The sequence below is a fragment of the Muntiacus reevesi genome, chromosome 5 (genome assembly GCF_963930625.1).
Source record: "Muntiacus reevesi chromosome 5, mMunRee1.1, whole genome shotgun sequence".
Taxonomy (NCBI): domain Eukaryota; kingdom Metazoa; phylum Chordata; class Mammalia; order Artiodactyla; family Cervidae; genus Muntiacus; species Muntiacus reevesi.
Window position 1 is genome coordinate 62,951,123 of NC_089253.1, and position 22,763 is coordinate 62,973,885.

The 22,763-nt window shown below is 34.0% G+C and overlaps 1 protein-coding gene across 2 annotated transcripts in view; it reads left to right on the top strand.

Moving 5' to 3' along the window:
* The window catches only part of BRINP3 (BMP/retinoic acid inducible neural specific 3), a 459,847-nt gene that overhangs the window by 282,440 nt on the left and 154,644 nt on the right, over positions 1 to 22,763 (top strand). For both annotated transcript variants that reach the window (XM_065936721.1, XM_065936720.1), the window contains exon 5: positions 15,285 to 15,390. In XM_065936721.1, coding sequence (XP_065792793.1) covers positions 15,285 to 15,390 — 106 coding nt within the window. The remainder of the gene's footprint in view (positions 1 to 15,284; positions 15,391 to 22,763) is intronic.

The window sequence follows — 22,763 nt, forward strand, 5'->3', positions numbered from 1 at the left end:
CTCTTGCCAGAATGCAGACGGCAGGTCACAGTCCTGAGTTAGGTTGCAGTCTGGGTCCATTGTTTGTAACTGCCCTGTGGCAGTGAGATTTTATGCTTTCACTTTAATATTGAATATATCAGAAGACTCTTAGCCAGCTACAGTTAAATAGCAATATCCCTTTAACCTTCATACAATGAGGTACACGTTTACCATTTATGGAAGGTAGTCAGTTATAGCTATCAAAATGTAACATTTAAAAAAAAAATGTCAGTTTTATAAATATATATATACATGTAGTTATAAATCTAATGAAAGCTTTTTTTTTTTTGCTATAGAGTTTTCTTGAAATTGCTGTGATTTTAAGCTTTGTGTTATTTTAAAATATATCAAAATAGCATCTGTAGGCATGAGCTTATAGATTTGGCCTGCCCAAGACCAATCAAGTGCCAGACATTTAAATTCCATGGTAACCATGGTTTAAGCATAAGGGCGTCCTGATGTTGCTTGGACTTGTTCCAAATAAATTGTTTCCAGTTCACCATATTCCATATCACACTAAATAGAAACTTTAGGAACCTGAGAAAACTCTTTTCTAGCTTCCTGTGCAATTTTGAATTTTAATGTGTTCTCAAGGGGCAAGCAAAATCTTTCTCAACAGGTTTCCATGTGGGTGTTTGTGGGTCATGTACATGTGTATTATTTTGAAAGAGGATAATTTGTAGGGTGTGAAAAATATGTCAATCATTATAGCCATGCCTAGACTCATAACAGCAAGTACAAACGGGAACTGCACTGAAGCAGATACTCTCCAAGAATATATACTCTATTTTGTCCCTCAATTAAATGTGTGCCATGTCTTTTGTATTAAATATTTGTGCTGTGTTTGTGCTCAGTTGTGCCTGACTCTTTGCATCCCCATGGACTGTGGCCCACCAGGCTCCTCTGTCCATAGAGCTTTCCAGGCAAGAATACTGGAGTGGGTTGTCATTCTCTACTCCTGGTATCTTCCCAACCCTGTGATCGAACCCATGTCTCTTGGGTCTCCTGCATTATCAGGTGGATTCTTGGTACTTAATACTTTATTTCACATACTTTTTCTCCATTGTTTCTCATTCCTTGTCGTTCAGTTGCTAAGTCATGTCTGACTCTGTGACCCCATGGACTGCAGCACTCCAGGCTTCCCTGTCCTTCACCATCTCCTGGAGTTTTCTCAAACTCATGTCCATTGAGTTGGTAATGCCATCCAACCATCTCATCCTCTGTTCCCCACTTCTGCCTTCAGTCTTTTCCAGTATCAGGATCTTTTCTGATGAGTCAGTTCTTTGCATCAGGTGGCCAAAGTATTAGAGTTTTAGCTCCAGTATCAGTCTTTCCAGTGAATATTCAGGATTGATTTCCTTTAGGATTGACTGGTTTGATCTCCTTGCAGTCCAAGATACTCTCAAGCATCTTCTCCAGCATCACAGTTCAAAAGCATCAGTTCTTTGGCACTCAGATTTCTTTATGCTCTGCCTCTCACATCCATGCATGACTACTGGAAAAACTATAACTTTGACTATATGGACCTTTGTGGGCAAAGTGATGGAGAAGGGCATGGCAACCCACTCCAGTATTCTTGCCTGGATAATCCCATGGACAGAGAAGCCTGGAAGGATATAGACCATAGGGTCCGAAAGAGTCTGATGTGATTGAGTCTACTTAGCACACACACACACAGAAAGGAATCAACACTTGTATTTTACTTTTTAGAAGCCTGGGGAAGAGTAATTTAAGAATATATGGAAGGTTATCTTTCAAGGCATTAATGAATTAATACTTATAATAATAGCTAACTCACTTGGCTTTCCATCAAAATTATATTAACCAGTACATTCATAGCAATATTTATTGCTCATGAGAATGACCCAAGATATTACATTATTCTAATTGACTTGTACTTCAATCCAGATCCATTAAATTGTGCTTTGTTATAACTTTATTGCTAGAGTGAGAGAAAGAAAGTCAGAGAGAGAGAATGAATTATATTGATTAAGGCAAGCAAAGTTTCAGAAACAAGTCTAGAGTACTGAAAAGCCAACATATTTGAAATGGTTGCGAGATTCTTAAGTCAAAAGGGTCAAAACCAGTTCAGCTCCATTTCTTATGTCATAGGGAGTTAGTAAAACTTCCCTAGGTTCTAGATTCCTCATTTATGTAGTGACATAGTGAGTCTACGTGATTTCTAGGACTCCTGATAGCTCTAAAATTTATACGTGCTGGCTCTACTCCATTTTCTTCAAAAGGTTTTCAAAAATGTTAGAGTATTTTTAAATAAAGATTCCTAAATAATAAGTAAAACATCCACAGATTTGGTTCACAATTATTATTTCTACCATGTGCCAGGCAGTGTTTGATTATGAGTAAGGATTTTATACTAAGATAAGTAAAAAAGACAACAAAAGTAGATGATTGTAATTATATAATTCCCATATTGAAACAAAGAATATTTTGTGGTAAGAAAAAGAGTAAGATATTAGTTTTAATCTCCTAATTCTTAGTGTATTTACTCTCCCAATAATATTCTACTCTTGGGAAATGGTGCTTTTAATTTTGTTTAAAAATTCATTGCTTTTAAAAGTCTTTCCAAGTAGACCCATGGGGTCTTTTTCTGATACCATTGTCATCATTAGAGATTCTCTTTTGAGTACTAGTTATGGAAATTCAGTATGCACTTGTATTTTTAGTATCAAACAATATGATATTTGTGAAAAATTTCTGAACTTTTTAACCAAAGTAAACCTGAAAATTAATTAACATTGGGAAAAATTGAAATTTAAATAGCTTCCTTATACGACTATTTTTTCTTGTGCTTCCCTGGTGGCTCAACTGGTAAAGAATCTGCCTGCATTGTGGGAGACCTGGGTTCAGTCCCTGGGTTGGAAAGATCCCATGGAGAAGGGAATGGCTACCTACTCCACTCCAGATTCTGCCTTGGAGAAGTCCATGGATTGTATAGTCAATGGGGGTCTCAGAGTCTGACACGATTGAGCAATTTTCACTTTTACTATCGATGAGATTATTAGGAAAAAGCTAATTTCTTTTTAGTATATTTTTTGGAATTATGAATAACTACAAAATAAAAATAAGAATTATTGATCTTCAAATTAGTTCCTAGTGGATGGCTGATTTATCATGTATGAATCTGTAATCATAGAATAGTCATAACTGTAGCCTTGAAAGAAGATAAAATAAATATGATATTTTAAGACAATTAAATAGGGGTGTGTTTTGATTAAATTAAGCTGTTATATTAATCATCTAAAAATAACATTTTTCATAATCATTCAGTGTCAGATTTTAGTACTTTCTTTTTGCAAAATCACATTATAATAATAATAAATTTGAAAGGTACATTTGAAAGGTAAATTTGCAAAGATACAAGCTAGTATTTTAGTATTAGATAAATGACAGATGGATAGATGACAGATAAATAGATAGATATCACCCACTCTGGTAGTCCTACCTGGAGAATTCCATGGACAGAGAAGTCTGGCATGCTACAGTCCATAGGGTCGCAGAGTTGGACATGACTGAGGTTACTGAGCACTCATAGATGTAAACATAGATGACATGGTCCCTGCCCTGGTGTAATTCTTGAGGGCAATATTAGCCAGCATTTATTGGTAAATGTGTTACTGATATAAAGCATATATACAGAAAGTACACAATCATGTTCAGATTGTGTTGAGATTGGAATGTCTTTCAACCACCAACATCTATATAAAAGAATAAAACATTACCAGAATCTAAGAGGTCCCACTTATAGCTTCTTCTGTGACTTCTATTCACAAAGTCTAACCAGCATTCTGACTTGTGACATCATAGATTATTTTTGTCTGATATTGAGATTCTTGTTAGTGGAAGTATAATATATATGACTTATTTTACCTGACAATGTATTTGTGAGATTCATTTGTTATTCTATGTCATTAACTTTATTCTTATTGTGGTACAGTATTTGAATCCTCAATTTACTTATACATCAAATTATTCATTAGCATTTGATCTTTTTTTTCTGTTAGGGATTATTAAGAATGGTGTTGCTGTGAACATATTTGCATGTTTCTTTGGGTTATAGACATTTTCATATATATATTTATATATTTGGCTGTATGTCTGGCTCTTAAGGGATAAGGCAATGGCAACCCACTCAAGTACTCTTGCCTGGAGAATCCCATGGACCCAAGAGTCTGGTGGGCTAGTCCATGGGGTCGCGAAGAGTCAGACATGACTGAACAACTTCACTTTCACTTTCATTTTCATGTGTTGGAGAAGGCAATGGCAACCCACTCCAGTATTCTTGCCTGGAGAATCCCAGGGACGGCGGAGCCTGGTGGGCTGCCGTTTATGGGGTTGCAGAGAGTCGGGCATGACCGATGCGACTTAGCAGCAGCAGCTGGCTCTTAAGATGTGCCAACATCTGTTTATGTAGATAGTTACAAAGAATTTTCTAAAGTGGAAGTGGTTGTACTGATTTATACTCCTGGCTGCAGTTTATGAGAATTCTACTTCTTTTGCATTATTATCAATACTTGGCATTTTCTATCTTTATACTATTTTGAGCCATTTGAGAATGGATAATGCTCATTGTTCTTTTTAATTCCCTGAGAAGGAAACTGCAGTTTCATGATTATCAGATGTTAGCATCATATATTTTGTCAGGTTTTTTTTTTTTTTAAGTATTGCTATTGCCATCTTGGGCTTCCCTGGTGGCTCAGATGGTAAAAAATCCACCTGCAATGTGGGAGATTCAGATTCAATTCCTGGTTTGGAAAGATCCCCTGGAGAAGGGAATGGCAACCACTCCAGTATTCTGGCCCAGAGAATTCCATGGACAGAGAGCTACAGTCCATAGAGTCGCAAAGATTTGGACACAATGGGATGACTAACACTTTCACTTTCACTTTCATTGCCATCTTGCTATTGATTTGTAGATTTCTGCCTATTGGACCTGTTCATCTGTAAAAGAAAGGTGTTGAAATCTGAAACTGAGCTATTGTATTCATCTATTTCTTTTTACAATTCTGTAAATTTTTGCCTCACCTAACTCAATGCACTGTTGTTAAACACATAGATATTAAGATATCTTCTTGGAGAGATGACCCTTTTATCATTGTGTGAAGTCATTCTTTATCCCTTGTAGCTCTACTAGCTTCAAAGTCTTCTCTGTCTGAAATTAAGATAGTTATATAATTATCCTGTTACTGTATATTTTCTCTATTTATTTATTTTTAATGTACTTTTAATTTGAAGTGGCCTCCTTGTGGACAGTATGTAGTTGGACCTTGTTTTCTGCTCCATTCTGTCAATCTCTTTTAATTGGTGTGTTGATGTTCAAAACTGATTATTGATATAGTTGTTTCATTTAAGTGAAATGAATGTGAAGAATGATAGAATATTACAAGAGATGGGAAGACAAATTAAGCTTATTTTCTTATTGTAAGTTACTCACATTATCCATGAAGTGGTATAGTATTATATGAAAATAGACTTGAATTAGTTATAATTTCTAATTGCATGCTCCAGGATGATGACTAGAAAATGTAAAGAAAACAAAAAACAAAAAAAAGAAGGAATTATAACCCATATGCTAAGAAAGGAGAGAAAATGTAATAATATAAAATGCTTTGTTAAAAACACAAAAGGCAGACAAAGAATGGAAGACAAAAGTAGAAAAAAATAATAAGGTCAACAAACAGAAAACAATAATGAATATGGTACATATTAACCTAACTTTGTCTATCTATCTATAAGCATACACACACACATATATATATATATACACACACACACATATATAATATGTATATTTTGGTAATATTATTTTGAAAAAAACTGTTATCAGTTCATTCAAGTAAGAATAAGAAGAACAAAAGTTTTCATTTTGTCTTCATTTATTCCTTCTTTGATGTTCTTCCTTACATAGATCTGAGTTTCTGAGCTATAGTATTTTAAACATTTTCCTTTATAAGGAGCTTTTTGTAATATTTCTTGCAAGACCAGTCTACTGACAACAAATTTTCTCAAATTTTGTCTGTGAATGTATATTTCCCTTTAATTTTTGAAGGATAACTTTGTAGGGCATAGAATTCTAGGTTGATATTTTTTTGCTCAACAATATAAATATTTCAGTGTCCCATTTGTTTTCTGAGAAGCCAGATGTAATTCTTATATTAGTTCCTCTGTAGGTAACATTTTATTCCTCTGGTTTCTTTCAGGATTTGTTCTTTAATTTTATCTTTTGCAATTTATAAATGATATGCTTAGTTTAGTTTTGGGGCTTTTTTTTTTTTTTTCTATTTGGTGTTTTCTGAGTTTCCTGGATCTTTGGCTTGATCTTAGACAATTTGAAGGAAATTCTAGGTCATTCTTGTTTCTTTCTTCTTCTTTCTTTCTTTTTTTTTTTTTCTGTTCCTTGTTCTCTTCTCTTTCTTGAGTTCTTATTATGTTTATGCCACACATTTTGTGTTTGTTCCTCAATCATTGGATATTCTATTCCTTAAAAAAAAAAAACTTAGTCTCTGTTGTCTTTGCTTTTGATTTTTGAGGTTGCTATTGATAAATCCTTTAGCTCAGAGAGTCTTTCCTCAGATCTGTTGACTAATGAACCCATCAGAGACATTCTTCTTTTTCATTATAGTGTTGTTTTTTTTTAATCGCTAGCATTTTTTTTTCATTCTTTCATGGATTTTCTTCTCTCTACTTGTGTATCTGTTTTTATATACTAATTTATCCATTAGAGCTCTTAGTGTATTAATTATAGTAATTTTAAATTCTTGATCTGATAATCCCAGCATCCTTGTCATGCCTTGTTCTGGCACTTGCTCTGTCTCATCAGACTGTGTCTTATGCCTTTTGGTATTCCTTGTAACTTTTTCTTGGTAGCTGAATGTGATTGATGGGTAAAAGGGACTGCTAGAAACAGGTCTTAAGTAATGTGATGATGAGGTGTGGAGAAGGGGAAATATTCTGTGGTCCTATTGTTTGGTCATTTTTCATAGAGTTTATGCCTTTGAACTGTAAAATTCATAAAAATGTCTCAGATTTTTCCTCCCTCACACCTGGAATAGGAAGATGGCTAGAATGGGCTGCTGCTGCTAAGTCACTTCAGTCGTGTCTGACCCTGTGCTAGAATCAGGTATTTCTCTTCCCCTAGGTTACCCAGGCTGAGATAATCCTATAGAAAGTTAACCTCTGATTATCTAGCTTTCTCTGAGGACAGAGGAGAACAGAGTGTTCTAGAGTATTTCAAAATGGTTTCTTTTCCATCCCACTGTGGAAAGCAAGAGGATGTCATTAAATATTTCCTGTAAGAAGCTGGTTGAGTTCCTTGAGGTAAATCTCAAAAAATGGTGGAAAGTCTTCTTATGACTGGGTCTCTCTGTTATTTTTAATTCCCAAACTTTCCACACACACACGTGTGTTTGTGTGTTTGTGTGTGTTTTAGTCACTAAATTGTGCCTGACTTTTTTTGTGGTCCCATGGACTGTAGCACATCAGGCTCCTCTGTCCATGCGATTCTTCAGGCAAGAATACTGGAGTTGCTAGCCATTCTCTTCTCCAGGATATCTTCCCAACCCAGAGATCAAACCCAGGCCTCCCCACTGCAGGCAGATTCTTGACTGTCTGAGCCACCACCAGGGAAGCCCTTGCACACATTTGCTGTCAACAATTTGTCAGTGGAAGTTCAGGTGTTCTTACCTTAGCACTGATTCCTATGCTTGTTTCAGCATGAGTTTCTGCTTTGGACTGTGACTCCCTGTAATCTCTGTCTGTCTTTCCAATACTGGAGCAGCACTTTGTTTCCTTCTTATGGATGTAAGAAGACTTGTGGATTTTTCCATCTGTTTTACTTGTTATGAGGAGGGAATGGTGACTTCCAAGCTCTTATATGCAGAACAGGAAACCGGAGATCATATGAATTTCTTTGTATATTCTGCATATTGAGTCATTTGTTGGAATACAACTATGTTAACTGATATTTTTGATAAATAAAGAGATAGTAAAATGAATAACTTTTGATATAAAATCTATACAAAAATGCATATATATATTTGAAAAAAATAGTTTTTATATTAAATGAGAAAGCTTGTTAAGACATAAAATGCAATATGAGACAAATGTGGTTGATGTCCTCTACTTTAGTCTTATTCTCTACAACATGTTGCTTTTCTTTTTAAAAATTTTTTGAAGTTTATTTTTAATTAGAGAATAATTGCTCTGCAATGTGGTGTTGGTTTCTGCTGTACGGCGTGAATCAGCCATAAGTATACATACGTCCCCTCCCTCTTGAACCCCGCTCCCACCCCTCTAGGTGGTCACCGAGCATCATGCTGAGCTTCCTGCTATGCATCAGCTTCCCACTATCTAGCTATTTTACACACGGTGATGTGTATGTTTCAGCGCTGCTCTCTCAATTAGCCCCACCCTCTCTTTCCCTTGTGGCCTCCCCAAGTCTGTTCTTTCTGTCTGTATCTCTATTCTGGCCATGCAAGCAGGCTCATCAGTACCATTTTAAAGTGTGTGAGGTGATTAAAGATTAGAAGGATTATTTCTGGAAGAAGGGGCATTTGCCATGCATTATACAGTAGAGCATTTCTGAGGGAAATGTGGTCCACCTTAAAACCTGTAGGCAGTATCTGGTAATGTAGTTCATCTGGATATAGATACCAATAATCAATTTCATTAGTCCTCCCACACCAACCCCTGTGTAGATGGTTTTCTTTTGCTATAATATAGGCTAGCAAGATTCTCTCTTAAATGTTAGCACTTCTTTTATATTATATGGCTAAGATGTAAGAATGTAGAGGAGACAGTTGAATGCAGAAGGAAGATATTAGGTTTTCTTTTTGGGTATAACTGTTTGTAAATGAGCCACATTATACTTATCTATTGTTCCATATACATAATGAATGGAGATATGAAATTATTCAAAAACTTTCAATACACTCTAACTTTGGAACCAATTGAATATAATATTTTTAAAGAAAAAATGGCTGTAAGCAATGAAACACATGAAAATTTGATGCTATGAATAAACAGTGGCCCTGAATAGGAATTACTCCTAATCACAACCATTTTCAAGTCTGGTAAAAAATTGAAAGCAAATATGTAATCAGGCAAAGCAATTGTTTCTCTTGGTTTTTCAATTTATTTCACTGCTTGAATTTCTGACATAAACATGTATTAATTTTGTCATTAAAAATGACAGGTTGGAACAAACAAGAATCCTGCTATTCCATGTTCCTATCATATGATCAATAAATAGTCTAGAGATGACAAGTCATTGTAATAGAAAATAGACACATTCATGTCTTTTTTTTTTTTTTTTTTTTTTAATTTAAGAAGTAAAAATACTTCCCCCTCTTAAGTTTAGATAAATTTTCTGGGGACATTAAAACTTTAAAAAATGTGCATTTACAGATTTGCAATAAGAGATATACTATTCATATAATTATACTTTTTATTGAGTCTCTGATTTGAAGTGTGGTGTTGGAGAAGACTCTTGAGAGTCCCTTGGATGGCAAGGAGATCCAACCAGTCCATCCTAAAGGAAATCAGTCCTGGGTGTTCATTGGAAGGACTGACTTTGAAGCTGAAACTCCAATACTTTGGTCACCTGATGTGAAAAGCTGACTCATTGGAAAAGACCTTGATGCTGTGAAAATTTAGGGCAGGAGGAGAAGGGGATGACTGAGAATGAGATGGTTGGATGGCATCACTGACTCAATGGACATGGGTTTGGGTGGACTCTGGGAGTTGGTGATGGACAGGAGTCCTGGCGTGCTGCGGTTCATGGGTCGCAGAGTCGGACATGACTGAACGACTGAACTGAACTGAACTGATAAATAATAATTAGTTGAGTCAAAATGATGAACTAATATATTTTCTTCCGTTTGAAGAAAGCCTGGTGTAATAGCAGTTTCACAGAGCTATTTATGGTATATGTGTATGTATAATTTTACAAAGTGCATATGCATTTTCTATCCCTTTTTTCCATTCCATGTGGATAAAGTTTTTCTCATACAAGCATACTTTTCTGAGACTCATTAGTTGTCATCTATACTCAAGTTAAGGCAACTTTTTCTATTTTCAGTGTAGTTGCTATTGTTCTATCCTTTTCTATGCAATCAAACTGCCTATTTTTTCCTATACCATTGTCTTAGGTTTAGTCTTATGGATTATTCTTACTATATTATGCTTGATTTTCACATTGATGTGATTTGTAAAATTTGTGCATAGCCTCATTTAAGGGTGCAGTTGATCCCCTGGAGAAGGGAATGGCTACCCAGTCCAGGATTCTTGCCTGGAGAATTCCATACCAAGAGGAGCCTTGTGGGCAACATATCATGGGGTTGCAAAGAGTCAGACATGACTAAAACTTGATTTAGGATTATCTAAATGTAGGCACTCTTTTTCTCGTTTCAAAGAAAAATGTTAATATGCAGCACTGATGTCAGAAAAAAATATTACAATTGTACAGTCTTAGAAGTAGACTGTGAATGATTCCAAAAAGTTTAGCACAGGGTTATTATTGTGCCCCTGCCTTTCAATAGTAAATACTTACACACACTTTACAGTTGCTGGGCAATCATTACTGTCCTCCAGGCCCATGATAAGCACATAGCATTGGTTATCTCACTTTTCTTCACAAACTCTTCAGGCCATAAGAAAATTTTAACTATTTCACTGGACAGAAGCTTGAAACTTAAATCTAGTAAGTGGTGGAGTTCTAATGATGACCAGAAATATTTTAAAGATATAATGTGATGATTTTATTAATAAAACAACAGACTCTCTAATAATACTATTTTCCTTTAAGAATGTGGTGTGGTTTTTGTTTGATTACTCTTCTTTAGTTCTGCCTTTTTTTTTTAATCATCGTTCTAACTTTTTTCTATTCTTTTTTTTTTCTTCAGATTCAAGCAAATCTAATTTTTACTGAATTAATTTTATAAATCCAATGCATTTTTGTCACGTGGTGCTGATATTACTTTTAGAATATGTAAAACCCAAAAAATGATTAAAAATAGCAAAGCCTGCTTATTACCGAATGAATTATTGATGCCATTTTATTTTAACCTAAATAAAGTTGAATTTATATTATTATTTATATAATTCCAAGTCATCCCTTTTAATAAGAAAGTTATTTATTTTCTTTTATTCTCTGTAAAATTCTCTGATTGTGAAAATGATTGAGAGTGGTTTAATGAAACAAAATAGAAAGAATATAGGAAAAGTTGAAATGAAAACACAGTCATATTTTTCATATAATACTTTTAATATCCTCTCTGAATATTAACAACATATTTAAAAGCAGTTTACACCAGTTGTCAATTAGAGAGGAGCACATTTGTTACAGTGTGAAGACAAATTTTTGCTAAATATCAGTACATTTTGAAAAGTTTTGATTTTGCATTTTACAGCTGGCCAAGTCATAGTTTTTATTCTTGTACACACCACACCCCTCTTTAGCTTCCCAGCCCCTTAATTTTCCTCATTATATTCAGATAAAACCACAAATCAATGTAACACCTCAGAAAGGATATCATTTTTGTGTCCTAAAATCTATTTTCCTTTGTTTCAGCATCCTCTCACCAAGAGATAATTGATTAAAAGAAAAACATGTTTTTTTACTCGGCATGTCATTTCTAAAAACACTGAAGGCTATCAGTACTGGGTTATTGTTAGTCTTCATCATTTTTATGTTTAGCTATTCAATAGCTCTTCCTTTGTTACATTACATATGGAGACCTCTAAGTCAGATGCTCATCTGCCAGCTCATAAACAAGAGTTGAAATCATTTGTGGCACAACTACATAATTCACTTTTGGTAGAGTTAGCATATTTATACAAATGTTTATACATTAAGTTAGCTTTTATTACTTTCTTTTCATTTTTATTCCTTTCATTAGTATTGAAAATATAAAATATTATAGACACATTTGTTATTATTGACATGTAGGGTTCTTAAAATATAATACAATTGGAAAAATAAATTTGCATCATTGAAGATGCTAAAGTTTTTTAACTTTATATTTAAATCAAACAGTGATTAGTGAAGCTGGTTATGAATGATAAAGTATAAAATAAAATTATAAATAGGAATATGCAGTATTATTATTATTATTATTATTATACACTCTAGAGGTGCAGAAGTAAAATGATCAATAGAAATAGAGGTAGTACCTGGGAAATCCCATGGACAGAGAAGCCTGTCAGGCTACCATCCATGGGGTCACAAAGAGTCGGACATGACTGAGCAACTGAACACGCATACACAGATATTCAAATATTCTGAAAATTTGTGAGGCTTATTTAAATCCCCTGTATTTATTCTCAAGAACATAATAATTGAATAGGAATTGTCTGTAATGAGATAAAATAATCCTGTTTATCCTCTTTCAACAGTTAACTGTCTAGGAGATTACTTACTAATTTCTAAGATCTCATGTCAATGAGAATGTTTATTTAGAAAGCATCATTAAAATGGCAATACTGGAGTTTGTTTGTATTAATGTGGTATGTATTTTTTTGTGTGTATGTTGGGGGGGAAATAGTTAAATTATCTGATCGAACAAGATGAAGATTTATATTATCTCAAATTCTAAATGGTCTTCCCAGATGGCTCAGTGATAAAGAATTAGCCTGCCAATGCAGGAGATGAGTTCGATTCCTTGATTGGGAAGATCCCCTGGAGAAGGAAATGGTAACCTACTCCAGTATTCTTGCCTGGGAAATCCCAAAGACAGAAAATTCTCCTGTTATTCTTTGTTATGAATCATTTATATTTAATATTAATTATACACACACACACATATGTACATGACTGTATGTAACACATCAACATCAGAAATGATTCTCCTGAACAAAATAAGGAATATTTAGTGTCACCACTGGAGAGGAGCAGTAGATGAGAACACAAGTTTATGTGGTGTTAGAGAAAGAGTAAACCACATCCCCAGTGGTTGCTGTGTGCTCATGGCCAATCTGGGTTATTCTAAAGGACTTGCTGCTTAGAAAATGTGGTAGAATTGTCATGATACAATTATATATTCTCTCCATGCACCTGAGCTAATGTGTCCATCACGTCTTTGATTATCACCTATGTGTTTTTGACTCCCCAAATAGTTATTCCATGTTTGAAATAGCTTCCAAGAAACATACCACATTGTCACTTCTTTTATTGGATCTTTTCAACTAAGAGTGTTGTACAAGTCAGAGTCAAAATGGTCAAAATCAGGCTTCCTTACATGCTCTTCACAATGGAGTTTCTTTGCCTTATATTTGAATGTTATCATTTAGTCTAGAAATTTCATTCTCAATGTTTCATAATCTTATTAGCTCTAGTTTTTCAAAAGCCATCTTCTTCAGATAAATCATATTGCCACTAATCCACTCAGGCCTTCTTTATCATGATAATGGCATTAATGTCTTCCCAGATTTGGCTTTCCCCTCACACTGTCCTCTTGTCTTTGTCTTAATACCTGTGGGTTTACACAAGAGCATGATATGCTCTGCAAATACTTCAGTAAACAAATAAGCAATATTCCCTGTGCTTGGTAGAACTTGCATTCTAATGAGAGGTGTTGACAATAATCATGATGAATGAGTAAATTATATGGCATGTTATAAGCTGAAAACTACTATGGAAAAGATAGAACAAGGTAAGGAGCAGTGGAAATAATAGTTGGAATACGGAAATGTGGGAAGCTATGTTCATGAGACCCTGATGCTGGGAAAGATTGAAGGCAGGAGGAGAATGGGACAACAGAGGATGAGATGGTTGGATGGCATCACCGACTCAATGGACGTAGGCTTGGTTAAACTCTGGGAGTTGGTGATGGACAGGGAGGCCTGGTGTGCGGCGGTTCATGGGGTCGCAAAGAGTGAGACACGACTGAGCGACTGAACCGAACTGATGTTCATTTAACATTGGTTAGTCCAAGTGATCCAGAGAGAGATACATTTGAGTAGAAATGAAGAAAGTGAAGGAATGAGTTTAGAAATATTTTGAGGAAGAGCATTTCAGATACAGGAACAGCAAGTCAAAAATTATGAGACAGGAGAATAGTCAGCATGTTTTGGGAACAGCAAAGAAGCCACTGTGCTTGGGATGGATAAATGAGGAAAAGAGGGAGAGAGATGAGTTAGAGAGGTGTCAGGGAGCTTGAAAATAGAGCACCTTTTTAGTCATACCAAAGAGCTCTGGCTTTTACTCTGAGTGAGGTGGGAAGCCATTGTGTGGCTGTGAACTGTGAAATAAAATGAGATCAACAATGTTTTGCAAACCTTTCTGGTTGTTGAGAGTATCTTTTTAAACCCCCCAAATGATTATAATACTCCTCTGCTTTAAAATATGTTTGTATTTTTAAAAAAAAATCCTCAGGATAAATTTCCAGTCAGATGTAATCACTCAAACATCTCATCTGATACTATTCATCCCAAATACCCATGGGGAGAACAAAATCTCTCTATAATATGTGATTCCATAATTAAGTGCTAAGGCTGGACTCTGCAAACCATAACTTTATAGAAATGGTGAAGTAATACAAGTGGGAATCATTAGGGACTACTTTGTGTAGGTGTTTGAACACAAGGTCAATCTTGAGGATAAAAAAAAAAATCAATTTATCTAAAAGGAGAAAGGTGGGATAAGGTGAAGGATGTTGTATAAGCAAAGGCAGAAAATTAACAAAGTCTAACTGGACGGCAAGATTGCCTGCCTCCTGGGAGAAGAGGGGCGGATGGAGGCCAAGCAGAAGAGTTTAAATATTGATACCAGCATAAAAGAGTAGGGAATTGCATATTTTTAAGTAGAAAAATGAAATAATAAAATCAGTCTTTAGACAGTAGCCTGGAAGATGGTTTTGATTTATTGATGAGAGATGAACAAACAAGAAACCAGTCTCATATGAGTCAAAACTTGCTCTCTACCTAAAGGAGCATGCTCTGTCATAACTTGGTAAATTCAGTCTTGGTAAATTCGGAAACCTTATATGAGTGATGTTGTTGACTAAAGAGGGCTTCCATTATTTTCTCTGAAGATGGATGCGTGGGCAAAGGGAAGGAAATGGAATTGAAGATAAAGGCATCATTTGTCTTCTTTCTGCTTAGGTGTATTGTTGATGTGTATCAGAACCTAGACCTTTTAGTGATGTTTACTGTCCAATGTATGTGTGTGTGACAACTATTAATAGATTGGATGGCAAGACCATGGTAAGGTCTGGTACATGTAATAAAGTTGATGTTTTGTTCTTCAGGTAACAGAAACACGGACGGGTCCTCTTGGCTGCAGTAACTATGACAACCTAGATTCTGTCAGTTCTGTTCTGGTTCAGAGTCCTGAGAATAAGATTCAGTTGCAAGGTATGTAGGTGAAATTTCATTAATTCTCTATGAGTCTGAATGACAGTTATCCAGTTGTGATTTCTTTCTTCTTATTTTTTTTTAATAAGCTGTATGTTCAGTATTGCTGCTGCTGCTGCTGCTAAGTCGCTTCAGTCGTGTATTAGGCTTTTAAAATTCTTATGAAAGGCTCCTAATCTTTAACTGATATAAACGTTCTAGACCAGATGAAGAGAATGTCAAAATTCACTTTACTTTTTAAATTAAATAATTGATAACAATTGAAAATGCATTGTGATAATATTTTTGTTCCACACAGTAATCATTGTCTCAATAAGTAGCAGTTTTCCTTAGCTTTCCTTGAGCTTTAACTGTTTCCTCATGAAAATGAAAGTGGAAGTTGCACAGTCGTGTTGAACTCTTTGCAACTCCGTGGACTGTACAGTTCATGGAATTCTCTAGGCCAGAATACTGGAGTGGGTAGCCTTTCCCTTCTCCAGGGGATCTTCCCAACCCAGGGATTGAACAAAAGTCTCCCGCCTTGCAGGAGGATTCTTTACCAGCTGAGCCACAGGGGAAGCCCTTTTTCTTCATAGATTCTGATAAAAATTGTAACCATATTTAAGCATACTGTAATGTGAAACTTTGACATTTTAAGCATAACTTAATATGATAGTTAAGGCTGTCTTTCTCTTCTGATAAATAGATATATTCTTAAGAGTATATTAACAAAATATTTATACTTGCATTATTTCTTTTATAAAGATAAATTCTGTGATAATGGTAATAATTTATCGTCTTCTTTCTATTACTACACTTTGTGAAATCATTCAACAGAGAACCTTTTAAAACCATAATTTTATTTTATCCCCTAAATTTTTAACATGTGTATATCACTCATTCATACAGATAGGGAAAGGTTATGTATCCACATGTTTAAACATGTACTAGCTGAATAAATTCAAAAATGCCTTTTTGATGACACATAATCTAAATTTAATTCACTGATCAAAGGGGTAATTTTGAGTTGATTTTCTCTAGTCTACCTTCTTTAATTGCTTAATTTAGAGCTATATTTGCCTTATTCAGTTTTACATAAAAATGTTTAAAATTTCATAAATTTGTGGGATTTCTCCTCAATTTTTCCATCTAAAAATTTAAAGGCATCAGATTATTTAAATTTAACTTAAGTAATAGATAGATTTCATTCAATTTGAATTGTACAAAGTCACAGAGAAGTGCTTAAATTTTTAAACTCTAAATGCTATCCAAGTTATTATTGCCAATTTTAGCTTTAAAGTTATTGAAATATTTTCTCTAATTTAAATAGAAGCACAGTCTCTCACTATTACCTATAATTCTCTACTCTTCACCCCTTTTTAAAATGTATTGACTTTCCATCAGAGTATTATTTTACTAGAAAAAGACACGGGCTTTTTATATCAAGTATGTTTATTTCAGTTGATCCAATTTTATTTATTAACACTATTGATTTTTACTCTTTGTGAATCACTGTGTTCAGCATTAAGAATATAATATTTAAACACAAAACTTCTGCCTCCTATCACCCTTGGAAAAAAACCAGCACAAGGAATAAATGAAGTGACATACCCCTTTTGTGTAACTATTTTTTCTGTTCCCTTCAATTTATGTAAGGCAGAAACCTGCATCTCTTTCACCTTTTACTACTTGATAGGACCAGTTATAACTATATTTATACCACAATGCACAAAGACTCTTGCAAAGATAATACTGTGAAAATCAATATCAAGACCCTCAATATCCCATGTACTCTTTCTTTCTTAAATTTCATCTGTACTTACTAATATCATGTTGATTCACCTATTCATTCTCATCTTTAATATATATTAAATGTATATATATATATATATATATAAATAATATATAACAAAAAATAGTAGCCCTTCTCCACTAAAAAGAAAAAAAAAAGGAATGCAAAACATTCACCAGTCCCAGAATGTTACCATGATACATCTCTTTGAAAAGTATTTGTAAAACCCTGGGTCACTATGTGTGTAATTGCAAAAGCTGATATTTCAGAAGAATCTTTTATTAAAGTACTACCATAGGTCATTGTGTCTTTCATAGTTAGCTGGTTTTATGGATAGATGTGCATAGGTATGGATGATGTGTGTGTGTATGAGAGAAAGAGAGAGACCTTGTGTTTTGCTTGTAAGCATGAGGTGAAGCACTAGAATTAGTATTTGGTCCATTTGGAGATATTGACTTCAGCTCTACTATTGACCTACTTCTTCTGAAGCCCTGGTCTTGTAGAATAAAAAGAATTGTTCCTGAAGTAGAATTTTATCAAAGCAAAGAAAGCATCAATAAGAATTACTGAGGTACAGCATTAGGCAAAAAATTCAAAATGAATTCCATGTCTTAACTATCTATATTAGAATTGACATTCATAAATGAGCTGTCAGAGAGTTGCATTACACATTAGCACATTGATTTTGACTGAAAACAAATGAAATCAAATGTTTCCTGGCAGCGAGTAAGCTGGATTTATCTGCTTGTTTGTCTGGCTTTGTCAAGCAGGTTTCAGAGCAGACACATTTTTTTTTTAATTGAAAGATCCATATCTACTACTCTGAAGTACTGATGAAAATATATTTAATACATATGACAAAATGTAATTAATAGGAAGTATTAGCAAATACATACTGAAATGAATGATACTCCAATTTTTCAACCCACTTAAGAATTTAACATATCAAACAAGGTAAATTTGCATGAAAGGGTAACAGAAGTAATTCAAAGTTATTAAATTTTGGTAGTAATATTTGGTAAAGTTCCCAGAAAGTGAATGACCCATGTGATTAGGTAACAAATACTTTTCCACATCAGTTGGTTCCTAACGCTTTATTTCAGCAAAATTGGCACATGCCTGTGTTATCAAGTAGATAATAAATGATGGAGCACTATGCAATTATATTGCTTATAAAACTAACCTGTTTCCTATTTTTGAATCTATTGATATGTTGGAACACATTTTCTTGGAGCTTGATGGTGGTTAAGTCACTAAGTCATGTCCGTCTCTTGCAACCCCATGATAAAGCTCACCATTCTTCTCTATCAATGGGATTCTCCAGGCAAGAATGCTGGAGTGAGTTGTCATTTCCTTTTCCAGGGTTCTTAGAGCTTACACATATAAAAATTAAAAGAAAGCAAACAATTTACTTTGAAATAATTCATATTAATTTATATTTCTAGAAAAATCCCACAGTAATTAACAAAGCTCTATGAATTTATTAAATCATGAGTTTTCAAGGAACAGGTAACCTTTGTCTTTAAAAGTTATTTATCATTACTTGTAATACATATAACTATTTGTATATTATCAGTGATTATAATAATTCAAATCATAGTGATTTTAAAAATTATTTCCATTGTGAGAAAACTATTTTATGCAATTCATGCTACAAAATTTTGTATTATTTATAATTTTCAGAAAAACATACATACATTTTCAATCATTGATTTTTATAGTAGAGACATGACTGTGATTAAGAAAGTTGTTTAGTAATAAAATGTAGTATATTAGTACAAAAACTTGTAGGACAGTGAAATGAAATGGTGATTTCAAGGAGAGAACATACACACACACACAACACATATACACACACATACAGTTTACTCATTTGTCCTTTTTAAAGGAGAATGTTGATGCCAGATTACTGGGATTAGATTCCATCAGTACATACAGATATGTGATGAAATATTTTTATTTTAAGATACTTATAAGAGATTACCTACATTTGATCTATTTAATGTATGATAAAAAATTTAGATGTCAACTTCACCACATTCAAGGGAGTCCTTAGTTTTTCACACTCTTCATATTCCTTCAGGTAGCACATGAGTTATTTTTTGCTCAGCACTCAGTTGTGTCTATCTCTTTTCGACCCCATGGACTGCAGCGTGCTGGGATTCCCTGTCCTTCACCATCTCCCAGAGCTTGCTCAAACTCATGCGCGTGCGACATGAGCTATACTGCACTGAAGATCTCTGGTCAGCTGATTATTTTCACAGTTGTCTGTCTTGCTAGACTTTATGTTTGTGTGATGCAAGTTAGAACTTGAATTCATCTCTCAAGAATTTACTAAAATCTTAAATTTTTATTCACCAAATATTGCTTCTTTCTTTCTCTACTCTCATCATGAAGTTCCAATTAACTGTGTTATTAGGTAATTTAGTCATGACCTATGTGTCTTTTCTCTTGGAAGAAAAGTTATGATCAACATAGACAGCATATTAAAAACTGGAGACAATACTTTGCCAACAAAAGTCTGTCTAGTCAAAGCTATGGTTTTTGCAGTAGTCATGTGTGGATGTGAGAGTTCGTCTATAAAGAAATCTGAGCGCCGAAGTATTGATGCTTTTGAACTGTGGTGTTGGAGAAGACTTTTGAGAGTCCTTTGGACTGCAAGGAGATCCAACCAGTCAATCCTAAAAGAAATCAGTCTTGATTATTCATTGGAAGGACTGATGCTGAAGCTGAAACTCCAATACTTTGGCCACCTGAAGCGAAGAACTGACTCCTTGGAAAAGAACATGATGCTGGGAAAGATTGAAGGCAGGAGGAGAAGGGGACGGCAGAGGATGAGATGGTTGTATGGCATTACCGACTCAATGGACCTGAGTTTGAGTGGACTCTGGGAGTTGATGGACAGGGAGCCCTGGTGTGCTGCAGTCCATGGGGTCGCAAAGAGTCGGACATGACTGAGCAACTGAATTATGTGTCCTTTCTACTGTTTTCTGTTCTTTATATCCATTTGCCATTTTATTATTCTGTGTTCAATATTTTTTTATGACATATACCAGTTTGTTGTTTATCTCTTCAGCTGTGTCTAGTCTGCTATTAAATCTGTTATTGGTAACTCCTATATGTGTGTGTGCGTGTGTTTGTATGTATGTATATGTATATATGTTTTATTTGCAGAATTTCCATTTGATTATAATTTTTAGTTTCCAGTTCTTTGTCAAAATTGTCTACTGTGTTTGTTTAAATCTTTATTGGGTGACTGAAATTAATTTATAGTTCATTTTTGATAAACTATTCTTTCTTATTTATATGCTCATTATTTCTATTAAATTTTGATGTTGTGCTTTATAAAAATAGTTTAAAATTCTTGATGTTTTCTTTCTCCAGAGAAAGTTTACTTTTATTTGCATTAGCATTCCAATCCATTTTAATTGACTTGTTTGAAAGTATGCTTAAACCTATGAAATCTAATTTTTTGTTTAATTAGTGCTTGAGTATATAGCCCTAACAAATCTGGAGAAATTTACTATCTTTATCATGACTGGCTCTAAACTTCAATTTTTGATTTGCTAACTGGACAAAAGTCTAAGACAAAAGCTGTGTGGTTCACACCTCAGGGATCCTTTTCTTGTCATGGTAGTTCTAGACATCCTCACTTTTATTGGACTTTGCATCCTTTTGAACAGATTTTTAGAAGTTGAATTATAGTTTATTTACAATGCCATGTTAGTTTCAAGTGTATAGCAAAGTGATTTTGTGCCATATATATATATGTATGTGTGTATATGTATACATATATATGTATACATACATATGTATTATACATATATATGTGTGTGTGTGTGTGTGTATATATATATATATATATATATATATATATATAAGAATCTCTCTGCACATACTTTTTAGATTATTCTGCATTATAAGATATTGACTTATATAGTTCCCTGCACTATATAGTATAAACAGATTATTTTAATATGCCTTCTATATTTTCTAGTTGTTCCTAGTGAGAAGTTTGGTTGGAAAAAACTGGTCATCCAATACTGGACATGGTTGTGTTTTACTGAGTGGGTTTTCAGCTTGTACACTTGCCCTGTCTCACATGCTCACTTTCACAATATCCCCCAGGCTCAGAACTCTGCTTCCTTAGCTTTGTCTCATAATCGAGGAGACTTTCTAATAATGGTTTCATCAGTATTTTTACTCTGTTGTTTCTGTACATTAACAAAATGTCTATATGACAGCCCTCCCAATCCTTCTGAGTTGTCTAAGGCAGTCCAAGTTTTCACTCTAGGTATTAGTTATTGTTTACATTAATGATCTAGTTGTAAAGTTAAAGAGTTTTGAGTGGTCTGACTGTAAACCTCTTTTCCAAAAAAATTGTTATTTTTAGCATGATTTTATAGACTATCAGTTTCCTTTCTTTCAACTGATAGATATATATAAAGCAGAGATAACATGCAACAGAAATCCTTGCATGTCTAAAGCTAAACTCATCATTTTCTGCCAGGAGGCTTTCCTTCTCAAGTTACTTTTCCAGCCTTTTCTGTTTCTGCAAAGGCACTATCATTTTTGCTGATTAAAAATTATACTGTAACTACTTGGTTTATGACATTTTAAGTGTTACATAAATTCTTTGATTTTCTTTCATTTTTTATTTTTTTAAATTGAGATAATCAGATTCCATATATCTTGCCCAAAGTCCTGAATCTCATTAACAGAGACTCTGACTTAGCCAGTTTTTAACACTGAATATCAATATTTTCAGATATTAGATATTTCTGAAGTATACAGTCATTTGATGACCTACAGTACTAGACATTTAAGAATATATCTAGCTTTATCATTTTACTCCTCCAAGTCATTTGACATATTTCACCTGCCTTACATCATATAAATTATTGTTTAGTAGATCCCATTCTTCTTCTGTCTCCTAAAAAATTGCTGTTTTATCACTTTTTCCTTAGTTTAAATATTTTTAATGTTCTGTCTAAATTAATTTTTTTCTTTATATCTTTTGCATCTAAATTAAAGTACTACTCATAGTACTTTCATGGTTAAACATCATTTAAATACAAGTGAACTAATTCCCTGTACTTCATCCTGAAATAACAGCCCCAATAACATTACCCTGGATTTATTTTTCTAAGCACTCATCGCATTCTCATAGTGCATATGAATTAAAACAATATTACTAATTGCTATTTAAAAAAAATGTTCCATAGTTCATGTGTGATATTGCTAATGTAGTATCACATGCCGCCACCCACCCCCCCCCGCAAATCTCTTAAAAGTATCCATGTATCAAATAATGTTCCAGTCTACCTTTTTAATGAAAGATTTTATTAATCTTATGAACCTAATGTGGTTGCTTTACCAATTAATAATACCTAGTGAAATATATGTAGCCTGACTCTAGTACATATTAAGTACTATTGTATAATATCATTGTATATTTCTAATATTATATATTATATTGCCTCTTCTACTAAATATATTGCAAATGCCTTTAGGGCAAGAATTGGTCATCTTCATATTGTATTTTCCCTAGAAAGTCTCTTCCAAATGGAAGGCACTCAATAATTATTTGAGCTGAAATAAA